At 31.0% G+C, this 27,942-nt stretch overlaps 1 protein-coding gene across 6 annotated transcripts in view; it reads left to right on the top strand.

Moving 5' to 3' along the window:
• LOC143233996 (calcium/calmodulin-dependent protein kinase type II delta chain-like) overlaps nt 1-27,942 on the top strand; it is a 159,032-nt gene that overhangs the window by 109,220 nt on the left and 21,870 nt on the right. For 4 of the 6 annotated variants that reach the window (XM_076470981.1, XM_076470978.1, XM_076470980.1 and 1 more), the window contains exons 5-12: nt 3,237-3,302; nt 12,539-12,611; nt 14,998-15,100; nt 17,346-17,429; nt 21,529-21,623; nt 22,789-22,911; nt 25,585-25,668; nt 27,553-27,595. In XM_076470981.1, coding sequence (XP_076327096.1) covers nt 3,237-3,302; nt 12,539-12,611; nt 14,998-15,100; nt 17,346-17,429; nt 21,529-21,623; nt 22,789-22,911; nt 25,585-25,668; nt 27,553-27,595 — 671 coding nt within the window. The remainder of the gene's footprint in view (nt 1-3,236; nt 3,303-12,538; nt 12,612-14,997; nt 15,101-17,345; nt 17,430-21,528; nt 21,624-22,788; nt 22,912-25,584; nt 25,669-27,552; nt 27,596-27,942) is intronic. The other 2 variants (XM_076470977.1, XM_076470979.1) reach the window with 2 other exon arrangements.

Below are 27,942 nucleotides of genomic sequence, written 5' to 3'. Positions count from 1 at the left end.
AAAACTGGCAACTTCGATCAATTCACTTTTATTATATCTTTTTAGTTGTTCGAGGGAGGACGATTCAAGATATCACAGAATGATCAAATCTTGTTGGTCCTGATAAATATAAATTGGATTATGATCTAAATTTTAATTTATATTGAATTTTGTCTACAACTCAGATTCGGACGAGCTCCCAATATGTTACGTAACGTATTGTAATTTCGAATAATCTGAAACCAAATAGTTAAATCACAGTTTGGATTTAGAAGCTAAATAAATATCGATATGTGTCCAATTTATGATATTTGCCAACAATATTTTTACATAGTTTTCTTACTGAATATAAATATATATTTTAACATGCAAACAATAATGGTTATCACAAATAATGATCCATGTACAAAAGTTTTACAAATAATATCGGTTCTTCTATCTGGTCTGGAACCTCCTCGATATGTTGATGGTTCGCGATGAATTAATTAATTTTGAGTTGATCTAAATACAATTCAATTAACAAGGAGCTAGCTAACTCTGTTTTTTCTTTGCCTACCACACATTCCACCGCTGGAATTATGTAATGTTTTCCTAAAAATACTAATGGATGTTGCAAATCCGCTGAAGTCAAATGGATTGTTATGTTTGAAGTCTTCTAACGTTTTTGTCAAATATCTGAAGTTCCCGAATAGTAACTGTCAATCAGAATTATAGATCCCGAGGTTTAGAGCCACTCCAGTAACGTTTTTGTCAAATATCTGAAGTTCCCGAATAGTAACTGTCAATCAGAATTATAGATCCCGAGATTTAGAGCCACCCCAGAGATGCCAACCATTACGATTTGAGCGTAATCATTACGATTTTGGTGTATACATTACGACTATACCCTCATACAGACAAATATTACAACTTGTTGCAACTCCCAAATTATAATATATTTTATATTGGCCTATACAATAAAGTGATAAATTGTTCCTCCAGGGCTTGAAAGGAGTGAAAAGAAAAATTTTAGTGAAATACAAATAAATTTTGATAATAAATAAAAGACATAATCCAAATGGCTACTTGCGATAATCATGTTTGTACTTGAAATAATAAAAAATATTTGTATCTTCGACGTCTACCAATAGTTTGAGTGAGGTGCCATTCCATACTGGGTACGTGGGGGTAATCCATAGTTACGTCATCAATGCTTGTCAGCCAATCAGTGCTCGCGAAGATGGGTATTTCTCGTTTTCTGAGCGGCATAGAAACACCAATGCGATCGTTCACAAGATGAAAAAAAAGAGCCCACGTTCACCAGATTGTCTTGTTTCTGGCAAATCTAAAAGGACTAAAACTGTGAATCAAAAATTTAGGAAAGAGTATAGTGCAAAATATCCGGTCATTGCATCAAAAGACAGTGACAGTCATGCGTTGTACAGTTTGTCACATCGATTTTTCTGTGGCGCATGGCGGGATAAACAATTATTCAGGCATACAAAATCGGCATCTCACCAACAAAAGGCTGAGGCGAAGACATAAACGATGCAGATAACGGCATTTATGAGTAAGAATTCAGAATATGAAACCATAAATGCAGAAGTGATGTTTACGCAATTTGTCACTGCTCATAATTTACTCCTAGCTGTAGCCGATCATGCAGGACATATGTTCAGAAAAATGTTTTTAGACTCTGATATAGTGAAAAAAATATGGCTGTGCTAGAACCAAAACTACAGATATTGTACAAATATTGGGTTTTGAAAATGACAAAATGATTGCAAGCATTCTTACTAACAGTGTTTACAGTTTAGCCACAGATGGATCCACAGACATGGATGACTCAAAACTGTATCCAGTGGTTGTACGATATCTGTACAGGCTCTATCTACAATCATTACGCTCAGTCATTTGAAATAGTTGGCATCTCTGCTACCCCAACTTTAGCAAATCAATAATATATACTGTCTTTTGGCGCGGTGCGTTTGTTACATTTATAGGCGTAAAGAGTTTCTAGGAATTTCAGACTGCACAACAATATAGAGTATACACTGGTACACACACACGTTGGTTCTGACACTCGATAATTTCCTAGAATTTTAGTTGGTAGGCCTGAATTTCGCAACACAGATTTAACAGAGTGGATCATGTATATTTCTGAATATTAATTTAACTTAAACAAACATCGATATTATATATATATATGTGTATATAATAGGCATATAAAAAAACATTAGCTTTCTTCTTGTGTGATAGATTTACTATGTTCGTATATAAAGTAAAGAATGTGTTATACATATGTTTAACTAGTTCTCAATAGGTGAGCCCGTCATAGCCAGATGGTTAAGGCACTCGACTCGTAATCCGAGGATTTGTGGGTTCGGAACCCCGTCACACCAAACAAGCTCGCCCTTTCAGCTATGAGAAGTTATAATGTGACGGTCAATCCCACTATTCCTTGGTAAAAGAGTAGCCCAAGAGTTGGGGGTGGGTGGTGATGATTAGCTCCACTCCCTCAAGTCTTATGCTGCTAAATTAGGGACGGCTAGCACAGATAGCTCTCGTGTAGCTTCGCGCGAAATTCAAAACCAAATCGAATATGTATATTATTTTGAAAACAAATGAAGGCAGTGCTGTTCTTTTTATTTCTTTTTAATTTATCGCCAACAAATCACTGCCACCTACTGTAGAAGAATCCGAAGCCAAACAGCAATGCATTATATATTTATACACTTGAGAAATACAAGTAAAAGCCTTTTATTGACAATTGACGAACATAGAAACACGTAAGGCTTAAGCATAACCATACTTAAATTTAAAGTATTAGAGAACAAGCTAGCGGCTCCCGTTGCTCCAAGGGGTTTTCTGACTTTGTGAACTAAACAGCAAAAATTGATTGTCCCTTTTATAACCAGTTTATCGCTGAATGTTCGAAAAGTATTCTGTGGCATCACGTTTCGAACCTTGATCTGCAACCAGATATGCTAATAGTTGGTCCACCAACCCCTTCCCAAACCTATTCAAACAAGTACTATATCACCAAACCAAACAGAAATTTTGAAACTCGACTTTGATAAGTAGAAGATATGATTTCCATCAAACAATCCCTCATTTAATACCTTTTTATTACAGTTATGTCTAAATTATTGTTCATAGATGGGCAAAAAAAAGTCCAATATAGTAAAATAATAATAATAAAAGTTAGTTTTTAATAATTTCAGTCGTTGTAATGTAACTTAGTATTGACTAGATAACATTTGTGTGATGTTCTTTAGAGTTACAGGGGGAGAGCTGTTTGAGGACATTGTGGCAAGAGAATATTACAGTGAAGCCGATGCCAGGTAAGTCTAATCATTCACATGTTTCGCTTTCTTTCTTATCTAAATTTTCAGCACGATTTAGCGAATTAAGCCTAAAGCTCATCTATAAATATATGAAACTACCATATAGAGCACGTATGATCTGCTAGGTAACTTGAAGACATCGATCTGAAATCGAAACCAATCCATTTATGTGTAACATTACGTTAGGTAGGATGAAAACAGAGATATGACGGAGAGGGAGCTAGTTGGTAATGTCGTGTCACAAAATATATTGACTGTCATGAACATGGTTTTAGATGCCTCTAAAAGGGCAGTGACACCTACGATCGTTAGCTGCAAAAAATGTTTATCGTAGAATATTCGTCGCATCTATATGATTCTGTAATTCTTATGAATCGTGAATATGTAAATATGCACTACAAAGGCACATAGAAGTTTAACTTAATTTGCCTCACTTTCATGTGTGCATACGTTGAGAAGGTTCGCATGAACTGGAATAGAATTGCTTTTTTTTTCCTTTATTTTATGAATGGAACTATTCAGTTATAAAGACTGCTTAAAAAACAAAATTCTCAAGTTCTAGACAGAATTCTTTCCCGCATCTTATTTCATCTAATTCTTACTTTTATACTGCATGTAACTGGTTGTTCGCTTCCAAAGAAGAATGTATGTGTGTATCAGGTATATGGCTGAAAAGACAAGGACATGTCTCCATGGTAACAACACGAATAGTAGCATAAATATAGAAACCAATGAATCGGGCAAATAGAGGACCGAAAACTGTCTGGTAAGAGTTAAAATCTATTAAGGACTCTAGAATTGAATATAAACGAGTTTTATCTCTTCCGTTGTTTACTACATTTTTAATAGTGTTTAAGGCACCACGTGAGTCTTGTTGGACATGTACATTTGTAAACGCGTTTTTAAAAAACAGTAATGATATTTTTATGTTTTTGTTATCAAACAAAACCCAAACATGGAAATACACTCATGGGGCATAAGTTTGCTTCATTTCGTTCGTTCTGTGTCTGTGAAGCGAGATAACGAGAAGTGAATTTGAAATATTCCTTCATGTATTTTTCATTATAGGTATGGCAGAGCTTACGTTTTGTACGTCGATTTTATTTTTTAAAATGTTTAAAAGATAACGTAAATATTATTTTCGTTTTTATTAATGCTTGTCGTAGGGGTATGTATGCATTTACTAATAAAAATAAATTATTATCCATCTAGAGTTACTAAACTCGTTTAGATAATAAACGCCATTTGTCAAATTTCGTGAATGGCCTTTGTCGACTTTAGCATAAACCTTGTGTAAATTCTAATATTTTCAATTGTGTATTTTGTGATTATGCTCTGAGACCGCTATTTAAGGTAGTTAAATTGATTTAAATTTCTAACTCGCTAGGTAAAAAAAAAATCCATCATGTGTACATCTTTGTATTATCCATGAAAACACATTTAGGAGTGTTGTTTACATCTACTTCATCAGATGTTTATGGAAAGAATGAAGAAAATCGAGACATTCATTTATTTTAGACGTATAGTAAGGACTGTTGACACTTTCGATGATACAGAATTCCTCCTCCATTTTGATTTTGTTGCGTCTGGAGGAAACTGTTGCTTGAGCACTAAAGTATTGATCTCTGGACAAGGAGTTCATTCAATATTGGATAACATTGCATGACTTGGTTGATTAATAGCGACAGAGAAAATCGAATATTCATGTGTTACTACTTAACCCAAAGATATAATTATGAGAAAGTATCTGGTTCAGTGGACAATTAAAGAACATTACATTTTGTTTACATACGTAGCATAATTAATTCGACGGCCGAGAACTCTATTCTTTAAAAAAATTTAAAAAAGACGAAATTTTTTAAATGTTGATCATTTTAAACTATCATTGAAAATTAAGGCCTCTCGAAGTAGATCATTCAATAAGTTAATAAGAAAAACAGTAAAAGAACTATGTGGTTATGACTTTTTCGACTGAAATAAGGTAACAGTATAGATAAAAGTGTATATGGCGCGTGGATGAGGTATTGATTAAATGATATAAAAGTAATTGTTTTGAGATTAATTATCTGTCTTTTATTTTGATCAATTCGCTCGACAGAATACATGTACTTAAATGAATGAGGAACTTTCTCTATCACGTGATCGTATTTTAATTCAATTCTTAAATGCTTCAAAATATAAATTTACTTTTAATTTTTTCATTATATAGCTTTTGTTTCTTTTAAAGTCTCATCACACATAGCCGTGACCATTCATACTCTCTGACGTTCGTGCGTATTGTTAATAGTCCTGCAGCGTAGTTTCCTTTGAAAAAGGCTCCGTTGTAAGGTTATCATATCTAAATCATACACCTTTTCCATACTGCTTCCATAAGCCATTTAGTATACAAACAACTGTTTCCCAGCACCCGTTTCAGTAGTCTGATATCACTGAAAATTATAGGTGCTGCGTCTGGCGATTTGACCAGTATATCTTCTTATAGAATGGCATTAATACCACTTACGTTTTCCAGCTGCTTGAGGTATGCAATAACTTAACAAATGCTATGATAGTAATTTGTGTGTACTTGACTTCTATCGCCTTTCCAGACAGCGATCTTTCTTGATCATATCGTGTGGGACATATGGACAACTTTTACAAGTAACGTTTGTGTTCGTGGATTATCACCTATTACAAGGCGCTGCAAGTCGTTTTCTACGGTTGGAGTACAATTTCGTTTAGGTCTCTTTTCGTTGGCCGTAGGTCCCCAAATTGATCCATATTTATTTATTTTCCAATGTCATTAAGTACAAGGAATATTGCCTATTGTATATTCTAAATAAAAATCTGAGTACATCTTTATATTTTGAGTGTATGCATGTTTAATGACCACTTTTATGTGACATCACGCTATTTATGTAACGCCAAACAATGTGAATGTGTAGCTGCAATACATTGTGTTTCACTATTACTTCTTATGTGCTGTGGTTATTACTTAACTTTATTATTTGGGTATTCAAAATCGTCTTAATAAGGGGTGTGGCGATACGATACGAGTATCGTATCGTGAAGCGATGATACTATTGTACCAACGAATATCATATCGTGAAGCCGTGATACTACTGTATCGATACTTCGTCCAATACAATACGATTAATGTACCTTTATGCAATCTGGCAAGCTTTATAAGTCATTTGTACATAAAAAAAAATATATCATAATCTCTAATAAACTATTTTTGCTAAAGAATAACGGAGTCAAAGTATTAACTGCTCCAAGTGTAAAGCAATTTACATGTTACAATTAAAAATAGTTTTTTCTATCAAACATTTAATAAATTTCTTTTGCGTAATCTCTGAGACCTCCGAAATAAATTTTCAACCCTTTTTTGGTAAATCTTCGTATTTTATCTGCTATATTCACTACCCTAATTTTATGTGAGGCCGATCAGATTGATCAGCCTTGTAACCACCATAAAAATACAAAATTGTCCTCCTTTTTTCTGTTTAGAATTACTTCATATTGCAGCGGGAAACTACATTTGCTTATATAAAATAAGTTAAAGCTTTTGACATCATACATTTATTTCTAATTCTTGAGTGACTGAACAGTCATTTGCTGTTTTGCTAGTGTATCAATATTTAAGTGTATCAATATTTTAATAAGGCTATTAGGACTGTACCTTAAATACTATAATTGTGGTTGAACCATCACTTTATGTATTTTGTGTCAAGTTAGCTTAACAATATAAAATTTACTTTATGAAATAGCTAACTAGGAATATTATCAATGAATATACTTCAGGTGTTTAAAAAAAACAACGTTATTCAACCACCGTCACAACTGACGCAGTAGTATTTCTACGTAGTTTCGCTAGCAGTGGTGAGCAGAACACTGATAACCCATTATGTAGCTTTGTGCTTAACTTCAAACAAACGTACGGCCTGGCATGGCCAAACGCGTAAGGCGTGCGACTCGTAATCCGAGGGTCGCGGGTTCGCGCCCACGTCGCGCTAAACATGTTCGCCCTCCCAGCCGTAGGGGTGTATAATGTTACGGTCAATCCCACTATTCGTTGGTAAAAGAGTAGCCCAAGAGTTGGCGGTGGGTGATGATGACTAGCTGCCTTCCCTCTAGTCTTACACTGCTAAATTAGGGACGGCTAGCACAGAAAAGCCCTCGAGTAGCTTTGTGCGAAATTCCAAAACAAACAAACAAACAAAATCAAACAAACGAGATTTGGTAAATTATTCAAATGAAATATTAAATAGAGACGAATGAATTGTATGAATATTCTAGGTGCATAGTATTTTATCACTTATTATAAATCAATTGTATCGAATTAATATTAAGTAATTAGGTTTGTGGTTTTTACCAATTTCGAACAGTTATTTTCAATCATTGTTTTACGATTTTTTAACCTATTTAAACTAAGATTTGACAATATTTAATATTGGTCCTTCTGAAACAGTTCCTTTTAAAATAGCTACTACAAGCTACTACATATCGCTGTGAAGGTTTATTGTTTGCAGTTGAAAGAATGTATTGCTTATTGAAATTGATTGAGGCTTAAATTGTAAACAGACACGTAGAAAATGTGAAATATGTGGAAGGTTCAAGCATTTTGTTTTCAAAATAATAAGTTACTTTTGAAGATGAACACTATAATTAGTAGTAAATATTAATACCTATTTATTATATGCGTAAAATTTGCTCTTTTTGTTCTCTCTCTGATCTATTAGGTTGAGGAATAATTCGTGAGCATTTTTAAATAATTTCATTCAAGCATTACATGCAAGACTATACAATACTTCAATGCATGAACACATTACACCCAAAACATTTATTATGATACTTTATTTCATGTAATACCTAGGTATATAGTATGCATTGTTTTAAACGAAATTGCAAGATATTAAATGCGAAAAGCAGATGGTGTCGAAAATGCTCGATTTTGTCCACTTGACATTCCATTTAATGAGCTGAAAATGAAAGCAAAAATTAAAGACATATGAAAATCAAACACACCATCTATTAGAGCAAAAAATTATCTACCAAACGACATGAAATATTTTGCGAAAGCGTTTCATTGATGAATATATTTTTTAACTTGGAAAGTATTGGGTTGAGGAATAATTCGTGAGCGTTTTTTCAACTTTTTCACTTGTAAAATTAAATATTGACATTCTGAGAAAAGGAAAAAAACGGAGATACTTTTATTAACATATGGCTCAACAGTCACTTCATTATGATTTATTTAAAGCCTAGAATAACCAATTGGTTAAGGCGCCCATCTTGTAATCTGCAAGCCGTAGGCTTAAATCTCCGTCCTCGAATATTTTCGTCCTTTCAACCTTGGAGGCGTTATAATGTTACAGCTAATCCCACTATTCGTTTAGCAAAAAGAGTAGCCCAAAAAATGACAATGGTCAGTGATGATTAGCTGCCTTCCCTCTGATCCATCACTACCAAATTAGGGATGGCTTACACATATAGTCTTCTCATAACTTTGCGCAAAATTTAAAACAAATTATTATGATTTGATTTACACCTGTTCAACCAGTTTTCAAATTACATCAGACTTGTTTAAATTCAGAGGTTAAATAAACACTTTTTTGTTTTTCTGATTTGTACAGGAACAAATGAATTCTTGAGTTTGAGCGATAACAACGTGTTAGACGATTAGAGTGGTCAAAGGTATTCGATAGACCTAGAAGTCACGTTACATTGCAGATGTTCACTCCTCTGATCATCTTAATTTATTCCTAGATATTGTTGAAAATGTTTAATTACGTTTTAAACACTGAAAAATTGGAAAACCAATAGCATAAAAATTATAAAAAGTTGATTGCAGGTTTTCTTGTACCAGCATGGCCAGGTGGTTAAAGCACTTGACTCGTAAATTGAGGGTCGCGGGTTCGAATCCCTGTCGCACCAAACATACTCGACTTTTCAGCCGTATGGGCGTTATAATGTGACGGCCAATCCCACTGTTCATTGATAAGAGTAGTCCAAGAGTTGGCGGTGGGTGGCGATGACTAGCTGCCTTTCCTCTCTAGCTTTATACTGCTGAATTATGAACGGCTAGCGCAGATAGCTCTCGTATAGCTTTGCGCGAAATAATAAAATAATAAAAGAAACAAGCTTCTACGAAAGATTATGAAATCGATCTTGAATTTTACCTCGTAACATAGAGCCTTATTTTAAATGAGCGTTACTTTCCAACACCAGCTAAAGGAAAATAAATATACATTAGTTCATGGGTATTCATTCAAGTGATTTCAGATATATGTTGAAGAAGGGAGTATCTTGAACACCGCTTTCATTTTCTATCAGTTGTAGAAACGCTGCTATGAACTTGTACGTGTGACTACGCTCTATTCTGATCTAACCATATTTTCCTGGGGTCTTGTTACCAATTAGGAATTTCATTGCACGTGATTGGTGTTAATGTGTTCTATTGAGGGAGAGTAGCAAGCTATCAGCACTCACCGCTACAATGGCTTTGTTCGATCCTTGAACCAAACAGAGAGAGTTTGACTGTAATACATCCACGGTTGAATGAACGGAACTTGTTCAGAGTTACCACTTTTTCGAACAACCGACTTTACGATTCGCAGCCCGACACATTCACCATAATATACAATATCTGTTCTATGTAATAACTTGTAGGAAAATAATGACAGAAATAACACGCCACATCCATTTCTTCAATTAACTTCCCAGTAGCAAGAATAAATTTGCAACCAAAGGAATAAAAAAGAGTAAGACCTAGGAACATAAGCTCTCAAAGCTAGTGTATGACAGTGATGATAGCCTTACAATACCAGGTTATAAAGATAACGAATCCAACAAATCTATGTTTAAAATATTTTCTATCTTTATAATCCAAATCTCAATGCAGAATGTAAGTATTCCATTCTAACTGTAGATCCAAGTATTCTTCGGATAAGCTAACTCTGCTTTATAGATGTACACGTACGTTCTCTATTCATAAAAGCTAAAATTTTATAAGACATAAGTTTCAAAACGACAAGTTTGTACGCTTTAAAATACTCGAAGAACTTTACTGTTAGCTATTTGTTATTGAGCACGAGAGTGTGAAATCACGTACTCGCATCACTGGCTGTCATTTTGAAGATTTCAAAAACGTCACTTTTAACTATATAACAGAGAACAACATTGAGAAGACGCAACCCCATTGTTCATCAAACCGAAAGACAAACCAGCAGTGACTGACATTATCTTTTGGTTTTTGTTCATAAAAAATACTACTTACTTTACATATTTACAGTAGATATAATTTTGTCTACTCCACGTTATTTATGTAATCAGTAAAATATACTATAATCTACGTAGATGTGGTGTTCCATATAAAGTTTAAAAACTATTCATCCTGAAGTCATAAGTATGATAAATTCAAATGGTTCAACGTTCTACGAGATAGAATGTTAGAATACATTCAGATGTTGAAGTCGATAATATTTTAGAGACTAAATAGTAATGTTACACAGAAAAAGAAGCGCAAATCCAAAAACAGGCAAGTGAAGGAATTTTAAAGATTAATTAGACTAAATAGCGTTTGAATTACGTGCTTAAAGCACCTTTCACGTCGAGCCGCGTGTGAAGAGAAAATCAAATATACTTTATTTGTAGAGAGAAAAAACTTGCAAAGTTGTTGCATTTGTTTCTTTCAAATTAGAACTTCTTAAAGCTCACTTTAAGTTCAACAGTGTGTAGTTGTGTACCGGAAGTAAAATGAACGCCAAAACAGACGTAAAACACATTTATTTATATATTTGGAAATACTGAATATGTTTAATAAAGATGATTTTTGTCTGGAATAATCTTGATCAACAGAAATTCTAAGCGACAGCTTCATTTTCTTATACATGTCGCTGCTATTCTATACAATAGTGATTAATTTAGTATTTTCAGTTATTTGTGTATTTTTAAAACCAGTTTTTAGTATGTCTATGATGAAATTTTGGCTCGTAACTTCGGTAACATTTTTATATAATGATTTTGTTGTTAGTAACATATGTTTGTTTGCGTTTATTTTTCTGCCGTTGAGTCTTCGGTTCAGAGCGTATTTTCTACCTAAATATTTAATTTTCAAGAAAAGTAACGTCATAATCGTAAAAAGGTTGCCAGAAAACCAACAATACGCACATAGATGCTTCACATTTACCATTGAATCCCGGCATGATCAGGGTGATAGGGCACTCGACTCGTAATTTTATGGTCTCGGGTTTGAATCCCCGTCACACCAAACATGATCGCCTTTTCAGCCGTGGGGTCGTTATAATGTACAGCCAATCCCATCAGTCGTCGGTAAAAGAGGAGCCCAAGAGTTGGTGTGGGTGGTGATGACTAGATGCCTTTCCTCTCGTCTTACACTGCTAAATTAGGGACGGCTAACGCAGATAGCCTTCTTGTATCTTTGCATGAAATTCAAAAATTTGTTATTAGAACGTCAACCTTAAATAAAGATTTTCATCATAAAGGTCACGTTTTTTGTTTTCAGTTGATAAACTTAAAATAAGTCAGGGAACGCTATTAAAAATGTAATTTGTACAATTCTCTTAGTTGTTATTTTACTCATTTTTTTCAACATGAGATGATCCCGTGAGTATATCAAGGCTTCTAATGGCTATTATCTGGGAAAGAAATGCTAGTTCTAACTTCGTTAGTGGTGTGTTTATTTGTAAAAAAGTGCCTTCGGAAATTTCAATCAATTTGTTTTTTTGTGAAATATTAAAGGAAAATTTTATAGCAGGAATTAATTTTATTGTTCATCACAATAGATGTATCTTTTAATTTTAAGTCGTATATATAAAACTATTTCAATAGATGGCAATTGTAAATATGAGCGACCTATAGCAATTCAACTTTAAATAGTGCCGAATTTAAAATAACTAAGAAATGTGCTGCCATCTAAACCATAAAAATATAACTAAATGGTGTGGTTAAAAAATTTAGCAAATCCTTATCGAAATAAAAAAAAATCCACAGAACGATTTTCTGAAGAACATGGACTTGTTCAAATATATGAAATACAGCATTAAAATATTTTATATGAATATCGTAACTTATAGCTGTAAAAGTGAATATAATGCTTTTACTTTCATATGCTTTTTACAATAAAAGAGAAAACAGGCTCTTAGAATTTACTAGTTGTTGTTTATAATGTATTATTTTGTGCATATAAAATAAAATATTAATTTATAAAGTATATAATTTTCACTATCTAGCCATTGTATTCAACAAATTTTGGAAAGTGTCCACCACTGTCACCAAAATAATGTGGTTCACAGAGACCTCAAGGTATGTAGTGAAACTTTAAACCTGTTGAATATTGTATAATGTAATATTATGTAGAAGGTTAAGTGGTTATTAAAAATAAAAATAGAGAATTGTCTATTTGAACGTTCTTCATAAGTTTATGTGCCCAAGTGGTACAGTGGTAAGTCAATAGATTTACAACACTAAAATCAGAGGTTTGATTCCCTCAGTGGATACAGCAGATAGCCTGATAGGGTTTGCTATAAGAAAACACACATACACACAAGTTTGTATTGTATCTACATGACCTGTTTTTACAATCATTGCCAATGAACCAGTAGTATGATAACTAGTGGTAGTGTTTTACTTTTATTAAATTAAACTCCTTATAAATCCTGTTTCTAAACAAAATTCAGAAGAGTAGATGTTTTAAATTAAACAGTGTAATCTGCATTACAAATGAGTAAATTCTTCTTCACATATTACCTATAGTGTAGATGATTAGTACATCTCACAATGTAAACCCTAAATGAGATTAAGTCCATACGAACTGAATAATAACAAATTTATATGCATACAAGTTTCAACAAATGTTGGACTGAAAAAGACACACAAAATATGGAAAGTAGTATTCGTTATCACCTTGGTATTGTTTCATTAGTGTTTCATCTAAGTTTTATGATAAACTGTTTTATGTGGTATTGTATTTTTACCTGTCATTATGAATGAGATAATCTGGAAATGGGTACAACATGAGAGAAATTCATTTGACGTGTCTTAAGTAGTACTTTGAGGTGTTGCTTTATGGTTTTATATGTTCTTTTGGGGTCACCAAACATTACATAAGCAAGTTCAAGTGCTTGATAATGTGAGTATTGAAAATGTTAATAATTGTTTAATCATTTCATTAGATTTGTACATTTATCATATAATACCCCCAAACCTCTTCAAATGGGAAAAAATATATATATTGTAATCTATTGAGACACTGTACTTTTTGAAAGAATTTTTAAGTACCAATTCTTACAATTATATCTCTCATATGATTATCCCATAAATTCAGTGACGATACATCATTGAAAGGTGCATAACTGATGTTAGAAATTCATGATTCTCCAACTAAATCATAACTTGTGCACTACATATGTGCATGATTACAATATTTCCCCATTATTATATACAGAATAATATTATTGAAAAACAAACTCAATAACTATAATTAGTGTACAACAGTCTATGTAGGAAACTAATTCAATTCAAAATTATTTTGTTATTGTTATTTTGATAATTTTCAGCTCTAAACATACACATATTGTATAAACTACTTCTCAAACAATTCTCAATGGAATTTCATCTTAAGTGATATAAATTTAAAAAAATGTATGATACTCTTGCCAAAAACTTATCTGGATAGTCTACATTCCTTTAAATATAATGTATCTAGACTTCATAGTATCTAATTTTTGTAATATAATTTTTTCTTAGAATTTCATTAGCTAAGTTCACTCAGTTTTACCATAAATCTTCTTAGAAATCTGTAGATATGCACATGATATAGTAATGATGCCTAAATTAGTTTTTAGCATGATTTCAATAATTTCAAGGACATATTTATATTGATGTTTCCACTAAGGAATCTTCTTCAGTAGAACCTATAGATTTTGCCTTCTCTATTCACTTTTCAATTATGAATACTTTGAGAAAAGGTATTTTCTGAATACAGTATCCCAAGTAAACATACATCTACATTACTTGTATATAAGTATTAAAGTTTTTTAATGTCTATTCTATACTTTAAAGCTTTTAACACTAAATGTAGGTTTTGTTCATCATATGAACAAAACTTTAACCTTTTTACAATAGTTCTAAAACAAAATGCACCATTGAGCTTGAGATATTCTAAGAGAGCCAAAATGAAAAAACCTAAGACTTTTTATTGAAAGTGTTATCATCTTACTGAATACACTGTCTGAACCCACTTGGAATGAATATTAGCCATAAGGTGAAAAGTTGAGAAATAAGAAATTTCAATGGGTACTGGCTGTTTCTCTTCCTAAAACACATTTATTGTAGACTCACCATTCTGTGTTGCAGTGATTTATTATACTGACACATAAAGAACTAGTTTACATTGGTTCTACATAACTTTCCAGGTGCCCCAAATTATTGTTGCCTTTCAGTTAAAAGGTTGTCGAATTTTGTAGAGTTAAAAACCATAAATTAAGAACAATTATGAGTTGACCTTCAAGTTTATTTTGTTTGTTTCTTTGATAGTTTTTAAATAATAACAAGACTTTATTGCCAGATTTTATACAGCCATTGAACTAGTTATGTGATTTAATTAGTAAATTTAATCACTGACTATAGAACTTAAAAGGCCTTTTCTTAATATCAAATATACATCTGTTTTATATTTTCACTCTAACAGCCAGAGAATCTCCTCCTAGCAAGCAAAACTAAAGGAGCAGCTGTGAAATTAGCAGATTTTGGTCTTGCAATTGAAGTGCAAGGTGATCAACAGGCTTGGTATGGTAAGTTTCTTCATGAGAAAGTGCAAAAGGGGTCTTAAATTTTCTGTGCACAAATAGTTAAGTGCTAAACAATAGTTTCAGACTGTTCTAGCAGTCTCTCTTTAATAGAGACTTAATTAAAAGTAAGTTGTATTGTACAACAACCAAGTAATAGAGAAGCTCTACATGTGCACTTCAAATAGAATGTTATGTAAATGCTCTTTCTTTCTATTGGACTGTTTGCTAAGCTGTTTGATTAGTATCACAGTAAACAAGACTGAAGACTAAATTAGTTTAATATCATTTAAAATTAATATATTTAAATGCATCAATGAGCATTGTGCAAGACTGATAGGGAAACAGTGCCTTTAAAGCATTGTATTATACAGCTTTAATGCTTTGTGATGGATGTTTTTGTTTATACCATCGAATTATGGAGTCATATGTTTTTTTTGTGTTTGGGCAAAAACTCTATTCACAAACCTTTAGTCATTTTATTTGTTATATGATGTCAAAAAGCTACACACTTGTACTTGCAACATTTACTTTTATAGTTCTGAGAAAACCTACTTATGCTATATCTTAAAGACGTGAAGAAGATAATATGAACAAAGGTTCCTTTGAATGTGGTTTTTCCATTCATATTCATAACAGGTTTGACAGTAATACAACTGGACAACTAGTGGTATTTATTAATTGATAACCTTATTAACTGATTACAGTTGATTAATAAATTAGTATAGTATTTTTTGAACCATGTGTTTGTTCATAAACAAATAAAAAAAAAAAGAAACTTAACAAGAGATGATTATCCAGTTGCCTCCACTGTCAGTAGTTTTAAATATAGAGAGAGGAAGAGAAGAAACAACACATGGTTGTTGATGAGTACTGCTGGACAGTTACCCTTCCTCTGGTCAGGAGTTCAAAATTACTGACAGTGACAGATAGTTTTAATCTTTTGACTCTAACACCGAAAGCACAAGCAACCTTAATTACAATATTTTGATTACTTAGATAGTTGGTGTAATTAAAAGTAGTAATTGGAAACCATAATTTTGATTAATTGATTAGTTTACTTGACACTAGGTTATGTAATCAGTTATATCAGTTCATCAGTTAGCATCCGGCCTGGCATGACCAGGTGGATAAGGCACTTGACTTGTAATCCAAGGATTGTGGGTTTGAATCCCAGTTGTACCAAACATGCTCGCTATTTCAGCCATGGGGGCATTATATAATGTGTGGTCAATCCCACTATTTGTTGGTAAAAGAGTAACCCAACAGTTGGTGATGGGTGGTGATGACTAGCTGCCTTCCCTCTAGTCTTACATTGCTAAATTCAAAACAAACCAAACCAGTTAACATCCCAAGCTTTTAATCAGAACACTAAAATATACAACGTATATATCTTTAGGCTATGAAGACAAAGAAGATATTTATATATGTTTTGTTCTTGTCATCAAACAGGAGAGGAAGATGTGTTCTTTTTGTTTTGGTATTTTTTGTTAGTAATTCTTCATGGTCTTATTTTATAAAGTTTGTAAAATCTGTGGAAAGTACTTGTTTTGACTCTGTCTTCACATAGGTAACAAAAAACTATAGATTTTTGTATTTTCATAAACTATTAAGCATGTTTTTTGGAAGTAACATCTGCTGAGTGAATAAGTAACTCTAACTAATCATATTTGTCATAAAACATTACTGTTAGGCTAATTATATTTTAATGCTATCTAGTTTGTTGGGGATTTTCAAGAATTAGAAAAGTAGATTACAATGGTAATAATAGTATTCCAACCATATTTCTTTTGCCATATCCAGTGCCAATGGTGGTTTCACTTAATCGAGAACTCATTAGGCCAAATGGAACACAACCAGTATATAAGCCAATGAGAAGTTTTATCCCTGCTGTATGATTTAAAAAAACAAAAGCCTAGAATGTTGTCATCCAATCTCCAGTTGCAGTTAAGAATTAGTATTATACATTTCCTAACAATTTTGGCTTCTTAGCTGTGGACAACAAATTTTAGGAACATGTATTGGGAAACCTGTTCCCAAGCTAGGAAGTTTCTGTAGTTTTAGAAAATAGTTTTGCAAGTTAAACTAGTTAAAAAATAACATGGAGGGTATTATTTTAGATTTAAAACAAAAATTATGTGAGTACACTTAATGTATGATCAAAGCATTTTTTTAAATATTTGTATCTATAAAGTCTGTATTTAATTTCTATTTGGATTGAAACTTTTACTTAATTATTGCTATTTTACAGGCTTTGCAGGTACACCAGGATATCTATCTCCAGAAGTACTTAAGAAGGATCCATATGGTAAACCAGTTGATGTATGGGCATGTGGTAAGTACTGCCCTTATTTATCATCAATGTCAATGTTATTTCTATTTGATATACATATATATCAAAATCATCTATAGAATTAAGTATATGCTTCCTTTAAGTATATTCAACTTCAATGCAATTGTATACATTATGTACTGGGGTTATCTAACAGCAACATTGATTAACATGTGGTGTTGTAAGGTTGTTCTTAATTGACATCAACACATCTGTAGTTTCTAAATGTTTTTCTTACCTTACATTAATATGTCTGTTTCTTACCTACACTTCGTTCTTTAGATAAGTATATATGTAATTTTGGTATTAATGTTCAAACTTTACAACATTTATGTAAGTTCTTAAATAATATTCTCACTTCGTTCTCTGGTACGTTAGTGTTTAGTTTATGGATTTAAAAATGTTAAAATTCTGTGGTTTGATTCCCATGGTGGACAAAGCAAAGACAGTCCTTTGAGAGGCTTTGTGCTGAAAACAAACAACCAAAAACTGTCTACTTCCTTAATCTTAACATATTTGTACTTTATGAAGTACATTTATGACATCAAATATCTGTAGTTTTTCAAATATGCTTCTTACACAATTTCATCATGTCTGTAGTTTCCTAAGTGTAATCCTTACATTACTTTAACTTATTTGTACTTTTTCTTAAGTAGAGGTGATCTCAACATATCTGTAGTTTTTTAAGTATGATCCTTTTTTGACATTAACATTACTCAGTAATGTATTGCGTGTGGTATTCATGTTACTAATATCTAATGTATGCACAAAACACAGAGTCTGTAAATCTCATGCAGAAAATAAATCAAATGCAGACAACAAACGTAAAAAATAGAAAACCCTCTGTGAGCTAATAAATAAAATGTTTGTACACAATATTTGTCTTCGTTACCAAACTTACTGGCTTTTTACCTTCTGCTATGACTTCAACTGGCTGCTGTGGAAAGGGCTCTGCAAATGTTTGAACAGGAATGAGACAGGAAACAGTCAAAACCACTGAAATCAAGACATATGTGGACACTACTTTTATAGTCCAGTAAAAGCTTTAGGGTGGTATCCCACAAATCATTACATGACTCAACTACTATTATTCATACAATATGTATATGCACCTCTGTAGACTTTAAAGATATTTACACATTGAGATGGGTAGTACCTAAACCTGTACAAACTAGGGTGAGACTTGTGGTATGCTATGTAATCTTTACTTCTGTAACAGGACTAGCACATCCAGTTTATAGAGATATTATAACTGCATTAACATTTAGAAAAATTGTTTAAATATGTTTGAATAAGAAATATATTTCCTATACAGAATATCAAAAATGCTTTGTGTTAAGGGTTAATATATTTACGACAGCTGTTTTTTAAGCAAATATAATTTTTATAATATAGTGTTAGTTATATATACATTGTTAAAATTAACATATACTAACTACTTAAGATCTTCAACCAGTTTAAACACACAAAGCATAACACTCAAAGGCAAACTAGCTTGACACAGCCATTGCAATAATGTTAAGTTGCTTATTATAAAACAAATATTATGTTCTATCCATATTTCATTATCTTTGATTCTACTTCTATGTATTTCAGTTGTTTTATTTAATATTACATTGATGACAATATTTTGGTTCAGCAACAAGTTTAGTTTCTCCAAAATTAATTTTATGGTTAGTTTAAAAAAAACTGTGTGGCGATTGTTGATTTCTCTACCACTCTATGATAAGAGATTTTGTTTTTTTTAATCTAACTGTAAGACACTGCTTACTTTTCCCACTATAGGTAAATGCACATCAACATTAAATTGAATATATATTTCTTGGTTTTGTAAAATGCAATTAATCTAATTGGATTATTTTGAGTGGACTTAAAAATTATAGGAAACATTATATTTCTCATTTTTATTCTTTGGTTGGTTTCCATTTGGATCATTTTTAATCTATGAAAGCAATTTTTGACCAATTTAGCTACAGATTCTCTAGATAGAGCAATATATCTCAAACAGTTAATTTCAGTTTGTATAGCTGAGCAAGCATTCAACATGTGTTTATTATTTTATAAATGCAAATCTTCTGAAAACAATAACTTTATGACTTTATGGTTGGAAATATGTGGTGTGCAACATATTTCTTACTATAAAGAACATATGAAAAAAAGCTATTGTATTTTTTTGTAATTATTTATTTTTACTTTGTAAAACTAAACTATACATCAGGATTAATCAGTTCTGACTTATCATTAAACTTCTTAAGCAACATCAGTGTAGCATACGTAAATATGTGGTTTATTGTCCAACATTGCAAACAATTTGCTATCAAAATCTTCCATAAAAAATGTTGCAAAGAAGGGGAGGAAGAGAGTTACTCATACTTTGATTTTGTTGAAAAAATTGTCATTAAATTTAAAGTTGCAATTACTAATAAATAATTTAACATTTGTATAACTTTACCTGTTTCGTCCCCAGGTGTTAACACTTACAGGTTTGTTTGTTTTTTAAATATTTCAAGGCTCATTTATTGGAAACTTTGTGGATAAAGTGTTTATGTTGAATGGGACGTCATAAATTTACCTTCTAGATTATTATATGTTATCTTAATTACTGATTCTATATATTTAAATTTAGAGTTTTTACAGTATGTTTGTTCAGATATTGCAAAATAAATGTTAATTTATCAGTTACGTGCTTAATTAATGAATAAGCCTGAAGAGTAAACCTTTCTTATGTAATTTAATTTGAATAAAATATTTCGTGTGGATTATGTTGAAAGGTGAAATATTTTGTTTTTCTTTACTCAACACTCACCACATCTTCTTCATTTCAACTTTAATCTGTTGCATATTTTTCTGACAGTCACATTTTATGTAACAACTATCTAATGATATATTAACTTCATTATATTAATTTGTATTTGTAATAAACTATTTGTGTATCAAAAAACTATTCTATCAATTTTTTTATATAATATATTTCGTACTGGTTATGGAAAGATGGAATTAGGATCTATTTCTGTTACAACAATGTGTTCAACCTATAGGTTGTCAGTTGATGTGATATTGAATTTCAAAATGTTTTTTGACACGATGCACATGCATGTGTACAATTTACTATTTTATGTAAGCATTAATTGGAACATTATATTATGTTTCTTAATGTGTTGTGATTTGTTTGTGTGGGGGATAGACCTATGATGACATTCAGTATTTATTGTTTGTATTCCTAAGTATTTGTTAAAACTGTATTTCACACCTATAGATGTGTTTCTACATTTTACTCTTATATGCATGTGCTTCATTTCTGTAGGTATCTTAAAGCTTTGTTATTGATAGGGGACACCCACGAAATATTTGAATAATTTTATGAATTTAGGCTTACGAAAAATGTTATAATACGACTGGTATGATATCGGACAACTATGGAGATTATTATAGTGGTATTTCTTTTTAACAGATGATGTTCAATATTTGTTCTGTTACATTCGTAACAATTAGGTAATGGGTAATAAAGCATGCATACTGTAATAACTTTTTTTTGATGTGTTAGAACAAATTTGTTTCTGGACTTATTGTAAAGATACCAATTTTTATGTTAAAATGTCTAGAGATATAGCATAATGTTTGTTTTCTCTTTCTCACTTCTTTTTTACCAATGATATTTTCATATGTCTGTGGATGTATGTTGGAGCAGTTTATCATACTATCTAAGCATGAATATTTATGATGTAGTGATGATGAATTTGGATGTAAATGAATACTGTGGTGAAACTGATATATCTTGGATTGTGTTTAACATAAGATATTTACAAAATGTTTTGTATAGCTCACAAAAAAGGTATTAAATGGCTAATTATTATGGTTCTTCATGTGTATTTTTTTGTTTTGTTTGTGGTTTTAGCACAAAGCTACACAATGGGCTATTTACAGTGTCCACTATGGAGGATCAAACCCCAGATTTTAGCATTTTAAGTCCTTATACTTACCACTAACCCATCAAGAAACTCTTCATTTGTGTAATTTAATTAAATTATTCTGCATTCGACTATTAATCTTCTATGAGGTTACCAATAATTTGAAACATATTGCTTCCTTTTATGCTTTCTAGGAGTAATACTCTATATATTATTAGTGGGTTACCCTCCCTTCTGGGATGAAGATCAACATAGGTTATATGCACAGATAAAAGTTGGTGCATATGATGTAAGTATAATCCAGGATTAATCAAAATCTTATAATTGCTAAAGAAAATGTAAATTGAAACTAATGAAAAGTGGTCTTATTGTCTGAACGTTTTACATTAATTTTCAGTTATTATATTTACAAATCTGTACTTTCTATAATCTGCACATGGGGTTTTGAGAGTAATAATTATTTATCCTTAGAAACTCTGTTGTTTCTTTTATTAATTTAAAATTATACCAGAAAATAAGCTTAAGAAATGAAAATTAGTCTACTTGATAAAGGCTGGGTTAGAGGTTTCTTTGATAGTTTTAATTTAGTCCAGAGATTGGTACAACCTAGGTGAACCAATAGATTGCTTGTTGTCCCTAAGCATTTCATTTGTTTGTTTTGTTATTAATTAAATATTCATAAAACAGTGAAACTTTCAGTCCATAATACATTAAACATACAAGTTAAATTACAATGCTATGATAAAGTACTGAATTACTGAATTCATAATATCCTTGTACTTCCATTCTTTTTTGGGCCATGTTGCAATCAGAGGGTTTAAGATTTGAGACACTGAAAATGATCTACGCTCTTCTCAGTTGTGAACATTTTATGAAAATGGTAGTCAGTCCTGCTATTAAGATAAAAGTAACCATGCACGTCATAGGTACTGCTAGTGATGGCAGTGAGTGAACCCTGAAGTCTGACCTGACCAGAATTAGACTCAAGGGTGGACAGAAATAAATGCATTCCACCTACTATTTTGGAAGAACACTTTTATACCTCTGTATATAACATTATCAGTCTTGGACAATAGCTTTGAAGGGTTTGAGTTTTGTCAGTTTATCTCCTTGTTGATAACTTTATCCAATGCATTCATTGTTTACTGTATAGAACTCTAACCCTGGACCTGATCATGCAGCCCATGTTTCACATAAGGTGCCAATTGATTGATTATGTCAAATACTATAACATTTTTTTCTAATTTATTTATACAACAAATTTACAGAAAGGGAGTCACATGTATAATTCCTGATTAATAATATTTGTTTTTAATTTTATAGGAAATGTGCAAAAAAGTGTTTTAAGAGTTATTCAGTATGCCAAAAGCAAAACAAAAAAAAACTTAAAATGAATTGTTAAATATTTACAAAAATAACATAAAATAAAAGTGATATTTTTGACTGTAATTCAGTATCCATCTCCTGAGTGGGACACAGTTACACCAGAAGCCAAGAATCTCATCAACTGTATGTTAACTGTTAATCCTGCCAAACGGGTCACAGCTTCTGAAGCTTTGAAACATCCTTGGATTTGTGTAAGTAGCTGTATGATGGCTTGTATTTAACATTAATGCATTTATCATGTGGCTAAGTGCACTAACACGATTTTACGTTTTACACAAAATAACTTATAAGGAAACCAAACTTAACCAGTTGTGCAGAATCAGATTAGTTCAGAAATGCAAAGACCTTACAGGTTAATTTTATGAACTTTGATTCTTTTTATGTGTTTAAGTAATCAGAACAGTTATTACGATTAGGATGACACTTGCATAAGTTTTCAAATAGATGAATCAAATAAATAAAACCAATATTTAGAACACAATAAATATTTTAAAGCATGATCAAGATACAATAAAATATTGTTTTGCTTGATAACTTTCAGTAAAAGGATAAATAGAATACTGGGAGCAATTATATACACTATGTTTTGATGTCTCACTGCATCATCATAAGGAGTTAAATAATTTGTATAAAGTAACACACACACATATACATTCAAAATTCTTGATCCAATTTACTTACAATTTAACTTAATTAAAAATAATTTCACATCATCTATTGATAACATTCCTCTCTTGTCCTTTATTCTTATTTAATGCTTTAAAATGGTTTATGTTACATTTGGTATAATATATTCACAGATATTATTACCATTAGTGTTTCCAGGTTGTGTTAAAATTGCAGATTTTTCCTATTGAATTGTGTTTAAATTCGTTTACATGTTCAACTAAAGGCAAAATGTTTGTATTGCTGTTTTGTTTGTGCTCGTTTATTTCTGTATTTTAAATTCCTACTAGTTTTTCCTATATAAATATTTTCACATTTCTATGTTATATTCTATATACCAGTTTTTTGTTTCTATTAAATTAATTTAATCTTTAATTATAAGACCAGCAAATTTTGTTCATTGATCTATATATCAGAAATATAGACTGAGACCTAGAACTTTCTACAAACTACAAGATCTTATGATGCAACAATATTCACTTAAAACAACAAAAAAAATTCAAAAGGTTTGAGTAACATGATGTCAATTTACAATGCTTCAACTATGCAACAAATGATTCATCAACAGTTATATAAGCACACTTGCCATAACTATCTCTTCTAAAAATAAGTTGCATTAATGTTCTTTATAAGCTAAATAATATTTTCATATCATACTTGAAATGAACAGTTGTATACATCTAACAGAGGTAAATTTGACTTATTTTTTCAATGTGTATAAATAGTTCTTAACTATTGCACTGCTGATTATGATGTAGTAAGACATTAAAATGTGTAGGATATGTGAGGCTGTTTCCATTCTCACAGTATTTTATTTCACCTTTATACAGTGTAATTAAGTTAAATATTTTTATTGTATTTTAATATATTTATCATACACTAATATTGACTTTATTTTATAATAAATTTGTGTAATAAGAATAACAATTTTCCTATTTGAACAGTTCCTGGCAGTGAGTTCTGTTTTACTTTTTTACCACCTTATACTGAGTCTGAATAATAAAATTGAATTTTGAAAGAAATCTATCACTTAAATTAAACAAGCATGTACTGCATTTTGACTCAGTTTTGACACAAGAAAAAGATTTTTTTTTACCTTAGGTAAACGTGTATAGGTTTTTAAATATATAAAATATTTTCAATGAATCTTATAAAACATATTCAAATCATATATATTTTAATTACAAAAAGAATAAATTATAAACTTAGTCTTATTCAGTTCTGTTTTGTATATTTCAATATTTTTGATACAGCAATAAAGGTTGAGCAGCTTTTAGACATGCCATTTTATTATTTTACCTAGAGGTGTAAATTACTTTATTCTTAACCCATTTGCTGCATACTTTGGGTATATCCGAATAAACATTTATGCCCACTGACAACGAAATTTAAATCCACTCAATAACTACCAAAAAACGTTTCTCTCTACTGCAATATATGGGAATACTTCCCCACACTTCCAAAAATCACCAAACCTGTCTGCATCCTCCTATCTGTCCTATACTGTGAAGCCTGGATGTTTATATGCCTCATTACAAAATTGCCAACTTTGCAGGAACATATGTAGAATCTACGTAAAGACATCTTATTTATATTTTGAACATTGTTATCTTAAATAATTTTCATATTTTGTAATAGTTTAGAACTCTTATTCACTTAGTTTTACCTTTATTTATGCCAATTACTGGAGAACACTTTGTCTAATTTTCTTCAGTTTGTGATTTATACCAGTATTTTTCACTATCCAATACAGTTTTTAAGGAAAAAGTAATAAAGGGTCAAATTCATACTTTTTATGACTAACTGACACTTTTTGGGAATCAGCTGGAAGATTATTTGCACAGTGAAAGGGTTAAAAAAGTTTCATGATATATGGTTGAACCATACTTTCAAAAATTTATACTACATGAAGAATTGTTTTGAAATATTTTGTATCTATACTATTAATTCAACTTTTTTAAGTTGGCTGACTAAACTGTTGGTCATCAGTTCAAGCACCAAAGATACAGAGAATAGAAACACAGCAAAATTTAATGTTATATGTTATTAGTAATTACAGTTATGAAATCTAAAGTTTACTAAGTTTGTATTTGATTGATAAAAGATTTTATATTTGCATAATTTAATTATATGGCAACTGTATGGAAACTTTTAAATAAGACATTTTCTCACATTTTTTTCACTCTGCTGCGGTTTAGCAGAGAGAGAGGGTAGCTTCAACACTTCATCGACAAGAAACTGTGGACTGTTTGAAAAAGTTCAATGCTCGACGTAAACTCAAGGTAGTGTTAGATTATTGACTTTTTTTTTAAAAAGCTGGAACTAGTTTAAGTGTATAGTAAAAGTTTTCTTTTATTATTTGAACACTACATTTCAAACTGAATATTTATTTTTAAATGCAAGCTTTAATATTTCTAGTGTGGAAAAAAAATTGGTTATTGTTAGATTCTAGGAAAATAATAATTTTTAGTTTTTGTGATACACATTAACTTACACCTCAAGAAAAAATATTTTGCTAATATGCTTTTGATATATGTTTTTAGCTAGTCATAATATCTAGTAAGAACTTGATTTAAAAAAAGCAACTTATTATGATTTATGTCACATAGCATCATTCAAAGACATAAAGTAAGTCCTATTTTAAACTAAAAAGGCCAACATTCACTGGTGAATGCAACGTAGCTCCACCACACAATTCCAACATGGTTAATATTGACACCAGAAGAATTGTAAAAAAACACAGAAAAATCTAAAACTGTCTATATCACTGCTTGGTGCTTGCAAATAGGTATCTCTGTACAAACTCCCAGGTAAGTTGGTTGACATTCACACGAATAATTCACAAAAACTCCAAATTATGCTTTCCTTTCTCAAAAATTGAGCAAAACACAGAAATTTAAAATTTTTCTATCTCTGTTTGAGACATGTAACAGATTATCTTTATGCCAACTCCCATGTAAATTGGCCAAAATATGGATGAATAATTGTCAAAAAACTAAAAAATTTTCTTTTTTATGAGCTCTAACCCTCCTGTAAAGATTCAAAATGGTAAGATCCAACTTTTCTTGTATATCAATGTTGGGCACATGAAAATTTATATTTGTGTCAATTTTCATTTTGAAACCCAAGATATACATTTGTGGGTTGTTTACCTTTGACCCCATAAAATCCTTAAAAGACCTTAATCAAAAAATGAATAAGTTGTCTGGGCATATTGGATTAAGGTATAACCTTACTGAGGTTAAAGTCTGCCAAGAAATAAATGAATGGCAGACAATTTAAAAGAAGAAGAAACGATAGAAAAACAGTGTCTCTCTGCAACAACAAAAATATATGATAATATTTTATATTAAAAAATTGAATAGTATTATGGGAATTTACTAATGTAATACGTTTTCCTTATAACCATAGAAATCTTCTAAGGTTCTTGACATAATCATTTAAAATTGGCATAATCAATTTACTACAGATATACTGTAGGCTTCTTATAATACTCTCATACAAATACCATGGAATGATGATAATAGTATAGAAATACTACAAATAGGCTGTAATTATAATAACTATGGTGAATTAATATAGATACAATTGTGGATTTTTACATTACTTGATGTGATTACTAAGAGATTTACTGTGAAATTCACATAGAAACTTGTACTGCTAGTCTTATATCACAGGATTCTTTTAATAGTCTAATATTATTGCCACATATGTAGCAGATATCTTTGAAATCACATATATGAGATTAACCACAAACATCTACCACTTCCTCGTAGGTATGTCATTAATTTTGAAATTTCTAAATCTTACATAACTTGTTTATTGATATTAATTAATTACTGTACAAGTAAGCATTGAAGCAGAAATAATCTAATTTTTAAAGGCAAAATAATTGTAAAAAGAAAAAAAAGTAAGAAAAGAATGTTTTCTATCATTTGGATTTCTGTAGTAAAATAAATATGTCTGATGCCTACATTTTAGAAATTTAGTCACAAGAAACAGTTTATCTTTTATTTTTTCATTATGATCTTCATTATCATAATGTATGGTATATGCACACACACACACACACACACAACTATATATCCAATTCTGATAGAATTAAAATTTGTATTTCACTTTAAGATCCAATTTAGAATATTAAGTTAATTTTTTGTACTTTTCAGGGAGCCATTTTGACAACAATGCTGGTAACTCGTAACTTTTCTTGTGAGTACCTGTATCATATAATTGTTTATAATATAAGTTTCTAAGATATCTCATCTTCAAACTTATTTGTGTGATAACAGTACAACTGTTATCTTTTTTTTTGTGTGTGTGTTTTTAATATGAATTAAGTGTAAGTGTATTTTATTGTAAAATAAATATAACAACACACTTTATATAAGAAATGGATACTTTATACTTGTTCAAATGCCAAATCTGAATGTTTTGAAGTCCATCAATATATATTATAGCAGGGTTGAGTTTAGCGAGGAGAAAGTTTTCCTTGATGATTATAAAAGTCCAGATTCAGCTCAACAGTTGCATTTTGAAATGTGAATCCTTTTTTATAA

The sequence above is a fragment of the Tachypleus tridentatus genome, chromosome 12 (assembly GCF_004210375.1).
Source record: "Tachypleus tridentatus isolate NWPU-2018 chromosome 12, ASM421037v1, whole genome shotgun sequence".
Taxonomy (NCBI): Eukaryota; Metazoa; Arthropoda; class Merostomata; order Xiphosura; family Limulidae; genus Tachypleus; species Tachypleus tridentatus.
The sequence above is the reverse complement of the archived record's forward strand: the minus strand, read 5'-3'. Positions and strand labels throughout refer to the sequence as shown.